The sequence below is a fragment of the Pyxicephalus adspersus genome, chromosome Z (assembly GCF_032062135.1).
Source record: "Pyxicephalus adspersus chromosome Z, UCB_Pads_2.0, whole genome shotgun sequence".
NCBI lineage: Eukaryota > Metazoa > Chordata > Amphibia > Anura > Pyxicephalidae > Pyxicephalus > Pyxicephalus adspersus.
In genome coordinates, this window is record NC_092871.1 from 53,623,407 (window position 1) to 53,633,344 (window position 9,938).

At 40.4% G+C, this 9,938-nt stretch overlaps 1 protein-coding gene across 2 annotated transcripts; it reads left to right on the forward strand.

Moving 5' to 3' along the window:
- The first annotated feature begins 3,276 nt into the window (after positions 1-3,276).
- HDHD3 (haloacid dehalogenase like hydrolase domain containing 3) lies at positions 3,277-8,364 on the forward strand. 2 transcript variants are annotated; one of them, XM_072430088.1, is made up of 2 exons: positions 3,277-3,562; positions 7,554-8,364. In XM_072430088.1, the coding sequence occupies exons 1-2, from the start codon at positions 3,442-3,444 to the stop codon at positions 8,291-8,293; spliced, it is 861 nt and encodes a 286-aa protein (XP_072286189.1). In that variant the 5' UTR covers positions 3,277-3,441; the 3' UTR covers positions 8,294-8,364. The 2 variants fall into 2 exon arrangements, with proteins under 2 accessions (XP_072286189.1, XP_072286190.1); XM_072430089.1 differs by lacking the exon at positions 3,277-3,562 and adding an exon at positions 4,954-5,119.
- The last annotated feature ends 1,574 nt before the right edge of the window (positions 8,365-9,938 follow it).

Sequence of the window (9,938 nt, forward strand, 5' to 3'; positions counted from 1 at the left end):
TAGCCATACATGGTTACAATCTGGTTGTATATTCTGTTTAGGATACATATCTACAACTATACCTTACATAGACCTGTTAACTGCCCGTTTAATTTCTATCCAGTCTTGCACTGTGTGGTTGTTGTAGTTCACACATGGCAGAATTAGAAATAAACCCACTATGACCAGTTTAAGATATATGCAACCTAAGTGCTAATTTGCTTTGATTTGGGGACAGTTTTAGGATAACAGCAGTTATAACAAATAATCACATGATATGGTAGTTGTGCCTTTGCAGTTTACTAACAATGTTACCCCTAACTGTGACAGGAATGGTTCACAGTGCCTACTTGACCAAGAAAGTATATGCAACCATTGGAGGACCTCCAATGCCATGAATGCAGCTTTGCTTGTCAATTGGTGGAAACTTTTGGCTTTTCTTTGAAAGCTGCACATAATACAGACAGACAATTTATTACACTAGTGACCACTATATTCTACAATCAAAATAAAAATCCAGACTTAATTTTTGTGTCTCATTTTTTAATTTTTTTAATGTTCTAGAAATAATGTATTGGTACATATTATTTATTTTTTACATTCAAACATAAAAGATTATTAATCCTGCCCCATCCTTTTTACAGTACAATAGTACTGGAGGCAATATTATTTTCTAGTATAACCTGGTGTGTATCCGAAAAAAAAAAATCACTTTCGTTTTTCTGGTTGTTTACACAATGTTTAGAAGCTTATCTTATCTCTGTTCTCCTATTTGAGGGGGGTCCATGTTAGGCACTGTTAACTAACCTTACTGCAGGACCTTGAAACTCCTCAGTCAAAAATCCTGGGACTTTTGACATTGGAAATATTCATCCTGTGTAAAGAGTGGTTAGTTCATACCTCTCTCTCTCCATAATTACACTATAAAATGCCCCAATTATACATTAATATTATTAATATTAAACAGGATTTGTATAGCGCCAACATATTACACAGAGCTGTACATTAAATGGGTTGCAAATGACAGACAGATACAGGCAGTGACACAGGAGAAGAAGACATACAATAGAAGGAGAGATATGTAGTGATGAGAAATAACGAGGGTTTAAGAGACAGAAGACAGGTAGGGAAGTTTGAAAAAAACAGGTTTTGAGTGCTTATTTAAATGAGCAGAATGTAGGAGCAAGCCGAATAAGAGGATGACGAACATTTCAGAGTATGCATGGATTTATGTAGCTTTCTTGCTTTACAGATCTAAGACCAGCATCCATTAAATGGAAGTAAAAGTAAAGTTAAATTTCCGTTTCTGTATTTGTTCTGCGTCAGTGAATGCAATAAAGGTAAGTGTGACAGCAAAACAGTGATTATTTCGAAAGGAGAATTTATCAATGGCAGCCTCCATATTTCTCTCTTGACAAGCTTTCTTTAAATAAAAGCTTTATTCCTCATGTACCTTTCCTATACACTTAGAATTGTAGGACACATTTCAAAACAGATATACTTCACAAATACAAACTTCCAAACTTTGTTTTTAAAATATATTTTTATCCATATATTTTTTTAAACTTTGTAGAAATTTCCTCCTATTTCTGCCAGGTCTCAGGCCCTAGGACATGAAGTAAAGTGAAATCCCCTCAAGGAACAACTACTGGTTTAAGCAGCCAGACAAGGCAGGTTCCTACATTTGATTTGTATGTGGCGTTACAAGTTCCCTTTAAAAACTATGCTGTTGACAGACTAAAAATAATAGCTATAATGCTAACCCTTTGTCTTTCATACTTTGAGCCACCAATCTAGAACAAGTGTGCAGATCAGGAAAGACAAAAGTCAGAAATTTTATCTCAATACTTGTTCTTAATATAGAAAGCCAGGCAGGTAGTATTCATGGAATGAAAAGTCAGCATCTTTCTTTAGGAAGAGTTTCTTTACATACTAATGTACCATAAAGCTGGCCTCACATTTAAATAAGTGAGTGATGTTCTACTTCTCTGAGAAGCTGTCACTTAGTACAGTGGTTGCCAAACTTTTCAGACCCACTGACCACTAAATTTACTGGCTCCAGACCGTGCAGGTACGGGGAGCTATGTGTCACTCAAAAGGGAAGAAACTTCCCCATAGTGACGTCATGATGCCAGAATGCATCCGCTCAGACCTGCGATGGTAGAGTGGGCGGGTTGTGTCCAGAGACAACCTGCCCACTGCCCTGAGCTTGCGATTCGTATGGGGAACCTTGGCTCTGCCTGATGCGCCTCCCCAGTGGGGTCCTTATCCTGACCCCGCTCAGGGGCGCACCAGCCAGAGCTGCTGACTTAGAAACTCGCTTTCTGCTCTTGTGCATGGCCATAGCTGCTGCTAGAATTTTTAGTATCTAACCAGATATGTCAGATGTCGGCAACTATAAATCCAGATGTCGGCAAGCATAACTAAATGAACAAAAGACTTGAAAGGAAACCTAGCTAAGGCTCTCCATGGTTACATGTACAGTTACAGCCAGGGGACCACCGTGAGGATCCTCCATGTATTGCTGTATTCACCAGTTAGAGAGCTTGTGACTGATAAGTGTGAGAGGGAAGATGCTTTGTTGTTTGATCCAATACATGGAGGGCAGGAAGCCTGCAGGTGCATGTGAAAAGGTTGAAAAAACTGCATTTAATGGTGCACTAGGTAAGAATTAGTATTTAAACCCTGCAGTGCCAGAGGAGACTCAATGCAGGGGCAGTTTTAACATATCCTTTGGTAATCCAAGATACCAGGTTAGAATTTTGTCCAGGACACTATCTACATGAAGTTTGCAGGTTCTTCCTGTTTGCGTGGGTTTCCTCGGGGTACTCTGGTTCCCCCCACATTCCAAAAACATGCAGTTAGGTAAATTGGTTTCAGGTCAAAATGACCTTAAACTGTGGTAATGACTATGGTAGGGACATTAGATTGTGAGCACCTCGGGGGGACAGTCAGTGACATGACTATATACTTTGTACAGTGCTGCTTAATATGTCAGCATTATATAAATAAATAGATCATCTTTAATGCAAATTTAAGAACTTATTTATTACATTTCAAAGAACTTTTGGCAGCTCCAAAGAGAATTAGCAGAACAAAGTCAGCTTCACAACAACATCACAGGTAAAAATATCCCAGGCTTAAGAGTCTCTGCGGCAGAGAATTGTCCCTGAAGAAACAAAAACCAAAGAAACCTCACATTTTCCCCCTTGTCCTAATCTAAAATAAACACAGTTTTGGCTTTACCTACAATGTAAGTGCAAGAAGATTTGTGCAGAAATGCTATGTATTTTCTTTAAAGCTGAGATTGTACATGCTATTAAAGTTAAACACATGAATAAACGTTCAAAAATGATTTTAACATGTACACTTTTTATATATACAGTACAGAGTAATGCAGTAAATACATACTGTTTTCATATTATTATATCAACAAAACAAATTTAAGCCTGAGCCTGTCTCATGTTTACTTCACAGTCACACACAAAGAGGTGGAACCTTTCACAGCTGCTCTTGTTTCCCGAGCGGAGGGAAGATTATACCAGGAACGCGGAATACTTAGACGTCCTCGTGGCTATTTCCGGTAAGTAATAACTTGGGGGAGCATAAAGGTCATTTGATCAGAGCTGTGTAGTGTTTGTGAATTATTTTGTCAATAGCTTAATTGACAATTGTTTGTGTGTACTGGGACACATTTGTACAGAGAGCATGAACACGGCTAGGAAAAAGCAAACAAATTTAGTAACCCATAACAATACGTTTAAATCTGATTAGTACAGAGAATTACTGTACTCCACATTGTATTGGAGAAGCTCTATGAATTGTATACAGCATATAGATTATGCTGATTTTACACCGACACTGTCATTTTGCTCTGGGTGATTAAAGCGGAAGTGAACCCAAAACAATAAAATCACGCTTAACCTTCAATTCCTCAGATCAGATTTCTTCCTTTGGGTCCTGGGTTGTCCCAGTATCTTTCTTTGGCCCGTCGCAGAGGGAGCGCCAGCCGCCATCAAGTGCTCTTTATCCACGTTCTTTCAATGTAGATTGGGGAAAAACTTGCAGATGTCATCATGAGATTGGCAATTTTTTCCCAATGGATGAAAGGGCACAGAAGGAGCAACATCCCGGGAGGCTCTGCACTCCCATTGATTCTTGATCGCCCAGGCAATCAAGACTTAAGGGGGAGGTGCTGCACCCATTTTATTTTTTGCACCTGAAAGAAACAAAACACAATTTTTACTATAAATAAAAGTGTTGTGTTCCCTTTTATGTAATGTAAAAATTTTGAGTTTAGGTACACTTTAAAGCCTGCTAATGGGCAATCACTTCTCCAGCATTCCTCCATTGCAGCTGTCACAAAATGCCCAATGTTTTCAGGTACATGGGGGGATGTCCCTTCATATTACAAGGTGGTGACACCTCTGTTCTTGCTAGGCTCTGACACAGTGTTTTGCTGATGGCTTCAATGGTGGAAGGGACAACAGGGGGATTGCTCTAGAGGTGAGTATTAGTGGGCAGAGGTGTGGGTGGCTACATAAATATACTGCTACTTCCACAGTGTGGTGGTCTCTTTAAAGCAGACCTGTCAATGAAATGGAGGTTCTGCTTACCTTCTATGGGCCCTTTCTCTTCTCCAAATCACTGACTATTAGTAGGTGTGAAATGTATCTAAAAAGAAGAATAAATTATTAAAAAAAAGGTACTTCCCCTACTCCCATCTTTCCCCAGTTATTATAGCTACATTCACCCTCACTGCCACCTGTATTGCTGTTTACGTTTTTACCTTGTCAGACAAAACAAAAACACATGGTTAGCAGAGTAAGGCTATGTACACACGTGCAATAATTGTGGTTGGAAAGAATCGTTCACAATTCTTTCCAAGGACATACGACTGCACAATGTATGAACGAGCACCTTACAAACACAGCGCTGTTCTGCTCTATGGAGAAGGGAGGGGTAGAATGACATTGTGGCACTCTGCTGTGGTCTCTCCCCTTCAATTGGATTATGATCATTCATCGTCCGTGGATTCGCCAGGACAATCGTTTGGACAATGGACAACAAGCACTGTACACACGCAAGATTCTCATCCGACATCAACCCTGAGACGATTATCAGACGAGAAACATTGCACGTGTGTACCTAGCCTTATGAAGGAGTAAATCTTCTTACAAAGTTTTTATTGCAGTCTTTGTATTTCTGTCCCAGGTTCCACGTCCATCTTTTTTAAAAATTTAAACTCCTATTCTATTAAAACAAATAAAAGTGTATGGAATAAAGCAAAACTTGTCCCTATAACAAAAGAAATGTTACAGTGGGGACATTTTTCTGGGGACAGCGTTCTACGAGAGTAGAATTCACCTCTCTTTTTTGGAGATCTCTATTAACTTCCACTTGCATCAGGACATGAAGGGAAATGTCCCCAATGGTACACAGACGGCTAAAAAACTACCCTGATAAGGGTTTAAACAACTATTATGCTAAAAAGATACATCATACGGAAAATATTTATGTACATTTTTGGAGAAACCTAACAGCCTTTTCTCTACATTTCTAAACTTTACTAAAAAATAAATGGCAGCTAAAATTTTGCTACACTGATCCCATTGTTAAATCATGTTAAATATATGGTGGAGGGTTGTTTTGGGTCTGCCAGAGCTGTTTTTGGTTCTGGGGGTCACTGTTGCTGTGTAAAAATATAGCTTGTAGTGAACCTGCAGGGTACAGGAACAGGTTTCTCTTTAGGGCTCCTTCACACCTCAGCGTTCAGGATAAAGTGTCGCACCTTCATTTGTGTTGCCTTAAGGCAAGGGTGTCTAAACTTTTTGCAAAGAGGACGAAAATTGGTGAGATGAAAATGTGTGGGGGCCGACCATTCAGCCTGACGTTCTTTGAACCAATGCCATTACGGATTAGTGTTGGCATAGTCTGCACGAGTCTCGCACAGCACACACCCACCAGGGTGAGGGATTCTTTGTGCACAGAGTCTGGTGTCAGTGTGGGCACCGCGCAGTTCCGTTCTTGGAATCAGAGTGAGCCTGGTTCGTGCGGGTCCCGCACAGCATATGCCCACTATAATGATGTAGGTGATTCCTTATGCACACATGGGGACTCCCATCCTGCCGATTATGCCCGCCAAGTAAGCGATGCCTGCGGTGTCCTCCAGCGATGCCCGGCATCTTTTTCCCCTGGCGATGCCGGCCAGGCATTTGTGCAACCTGACGATGCCCAGCCAGCATCTTCGTCCCCAGTGTGTGAACTTTGGGGGCACGAGGCCAGGGGAAATGGATGTCGGCTAGGCATCTGCTGTTGAGCTTGTCTCTGGGGGGCGGGACCATGCATCTGGGAGGCAGGGCCGTGCGGCTGGGAGGCGGGACCAGGCGAGAAATTTAAAATTCTACGGTAAGTATTTTTAAATGTACCACTTTTACATTTAAAGATACTGAATATGCATACTACCAGGGAGGTAACTATTAAAACAAAAATAATATTCCAATAAATTATTATATTCTGAATAACATTATTTACCCTTATATTGCACTAAATTCACAAACTGTACTAGAAACAGAAAAACAAGGGAGGCGCAGCATGACGTCAGTGTAGTCGTAAGTTGTATGAGGCAACCGTTGCCGAGTCATACACTTCAGTATTGTTTCCACCATTACAACAGTCACCCCACTTCGCATATACCCATTCTCATCCAATTGTTTTATTGTAATTGTTTATTTCCCAGGAGATCTTTTAGGAAAGTATGACTTTAGCTGTGTATTTTCTGTAACTGTTATATTTAATGGCATCAAATAGTTTGACTTTGATAACTATCATTTCTTGTTTGGTCTTAGATTCGAATGAAATAAACACATAATGAGTGAGAAAAAGCAAACAAATATTTTGCATTACTTTAGTAATACTAAAGATAATGCAACTAATGATAATGGTAACAATATTAATATTTAACTTAACACTGAGCTGATCAATGAATCAGAGCCTGCACAGTCCTCGCCAGGCACCATTAGGAAGATCATTATTTTACAAATGTATTTATCTTTTTTTAAAAATTCATAATATTAGTCCGCAGGAATTAAAATTCTGAATTTAGTGGTCTGTGAGGTTCGAAACATTGGCAACCGCTGATTTAAACTGATCTGAGATCCACAAATTGTTCATGGCTCAAGGACACCCTAGCAACCTCTGGAGTAACCCTGGTTCAGAAACATTCAGAGCCTTTAGTAATTGGCAATTTTTGTTGTTGTTTTTTGGCAGTACTGCAGCCAAATTTCTTTATGTCTGTAACAAAACCTTCAAGGGTTAGAACTTATAAATCTTATCTCAAAGTCCCACACTTCTGTGGGGGTCTTTGAGATAGGAAATCTCTCTAACAGATAAAAACGAAACAGCTTTTGGGAGGGGGTAAGAACTTTTAGGGCTTCTGTTGTCTGTATTCCCAATAGGGTTACTAACATCAGTAAAAAACTTGAAATTGCTTATATCGCTTTCCCTATGCTAACCATAATTTAAAAATAACTCTCAGCTGGTGTTAGGCTTTAAACTCTTCTCTTGCTTTACAGAATTAAAGATGAAACTCCGGCTTCTCACCTGGGATGTGAAAGACACACTTATTCGCCTCCGCCTTCCCGTCGGTCAGCAATACCAAGCTGAGGCCAAGCGCAGAAGGCTTCAAGTAGACTCATATGTCCTGGAGGCTTCTTTTAGGCAGGTGTATCGAAACCATTGGCGTCTCTTTCCAAACTATGGCCTGTCTCAAGGCATGACCTCTCACCAGTGGTGGCTGGATGTTGTGTCACAGACCTTTCACCTTTCTGGTGTCCAAGACGAGAAGATTGTTCAGCCCCTGGCAGAAAAACTCTATCAAGATTTCTGCACTGCCAAGTATTGGGAGGTGTTACCAGGTGCCAGGGAAGCACTTCAGGGTTGTGCTAACTTAGGAATCAAGATGGCAGTTATCTCCAACTTTGACCACCGATTGGAGGGCATCTTGAGGAGCTGTGACTTAGACGGACATTTTGATTTTGTGCTGACTTCTGAGACCGCTGGTTGTGCCAAGCCTGATTTGGGAATCTTTTTCAAAGCTTTAAGCCTTGCAGGTGTGTCACCGCAACATTCTGCTCATATTGGCGATGATTATAAGAAGGACTATAGCGCACCACAACAAGTGGGCATGTTCAGCTTTTTGCTCCAACCAGAGAGTGGTGGACTTAAAGAACTTATTCCACAGGATCATATAATACATTCACTCGATCAGCTTGTTCCAAGGATTCAGAAAGTTCTAAAATCATGTATTTATTGATAATGAACTGACATTTAAAATCACAATATTGTGGAAAATATAATATTTAAAAATAAAAATGAATTTATGTATTTTGTCTGTAACTTGAAGACCCTTCTAGTTCTGCAACAGTTAGATATTTGCTGTTTTAAGAGGCAATGCTAGACACAAAGTAAAGTGTTTTAGTGGAACATAAACGCTGTCCATGAATAATTTCAACTGTATTAAATTTTAAAAAAAATCCACTGGGTTTTCATTTTATTGCATCCATTTCAGGCAGATATTTGCTTTTAAAGCTGGACATAAGACCTTACTCACATGATTCTTTGCATGGCTATGTTGTTCTCTAAGAATTACAAGGGATGGTGCTCAGAACCTGGGAACACTTAGCATTTCTATCGTGTCAGATTCAGGGCCACCCCAAAGTACTGGAGGGGATTAAGCAAGCAGATCGCTGAATGGTTGTCATGAAGAGAATTACGTTTTCCCATTTAGGCTTAGTCTACAGCAAGGTTCAGCAAACTTTTTTGGCTACTAGGCCATTTTAGGTGGTCAAGAAGGCACACTAGGCCGGACTCTCCCTTGAGTCCCGTGCTGATGGCTCTGCCCCCCACCAGGAACTCCCCTGAAGGGGAAACCCTTCTCCTCCGCAATGCATACGGAGGAGAGGGAATGTCCCCTTATCCCGGCGGCGGAAGTGTTAATGCTAGCCGCGGTAAATAGGGAAGGGAGCCACAGCAAGAGGTGACTCAAGAGCCGCATGCAGCTCCAGAGCTGCGGGTTGCCGGATGCTGGATTAGGCCGATCGAGCGGAACGAACTACTGTAGGCTAAGCCGTATCTGGCCTAAAGGCCTGAGTTGCCGACCTCTGGTCTACAAGGACATTTTCCCCAGCATTTAACCTGACGCTTTAATAGACAATGTTTGAAAATCCCATGCATTACAAAGGGCTAATCTACACCAGGACGTTTCCTTGAGGCATGTTGATGAGCGTTATCTATAACGCTGCTTGCAGCGTTTAAAAAATTAAAATGCGGGACTAATGCTGGAAAACATTTTGATTGATTTCAATAGGTGCATTTTCCATGTTTATACTTTTTATAATTATTATTAAACAGGATTTATATAGCGCCAACATATTACGCAGCGCTGTACATTAAAATACTTGAAACGTAAACGCGGTAAAAACATGGCATAGACGTTTTCCAGGGTTTTAAAGGCAAGCTTTAAAATGCTAATAAAAGTGCATGAAAACGCATATAAATGCAGTAGGAACATTAACATGTGTTTTTAAATACGTTTTTGAAGACCCAGCCCTAGCAAGAAGGCTGATCTGACCCAGAATCATACAGTTCAGGAGCTCTTACCTCTCATTTACTTCACTTTATGCATGCTTGGCTGAGGCCAGTGTCCTGAAAACTATTAAAGTTTGAGAATGACCATGGTGGCTTGCCAACTAGAAATAAAGAAATAGGAGATCCACAAGGGTAGGTCCCATATTTTAGCAACATTTCCTTTTGGCAAGGGGATGCCTTGTATTTGTATTGAAACAGTACACATAGTGGTAATTTATGGAGTGCTGGAATGAACCCCAGCTCCAGATATCTTCTTCTTTTATACTGTTGAATGTCTTAATATTTAGAACTTTTTCACTTTATGCACTAAC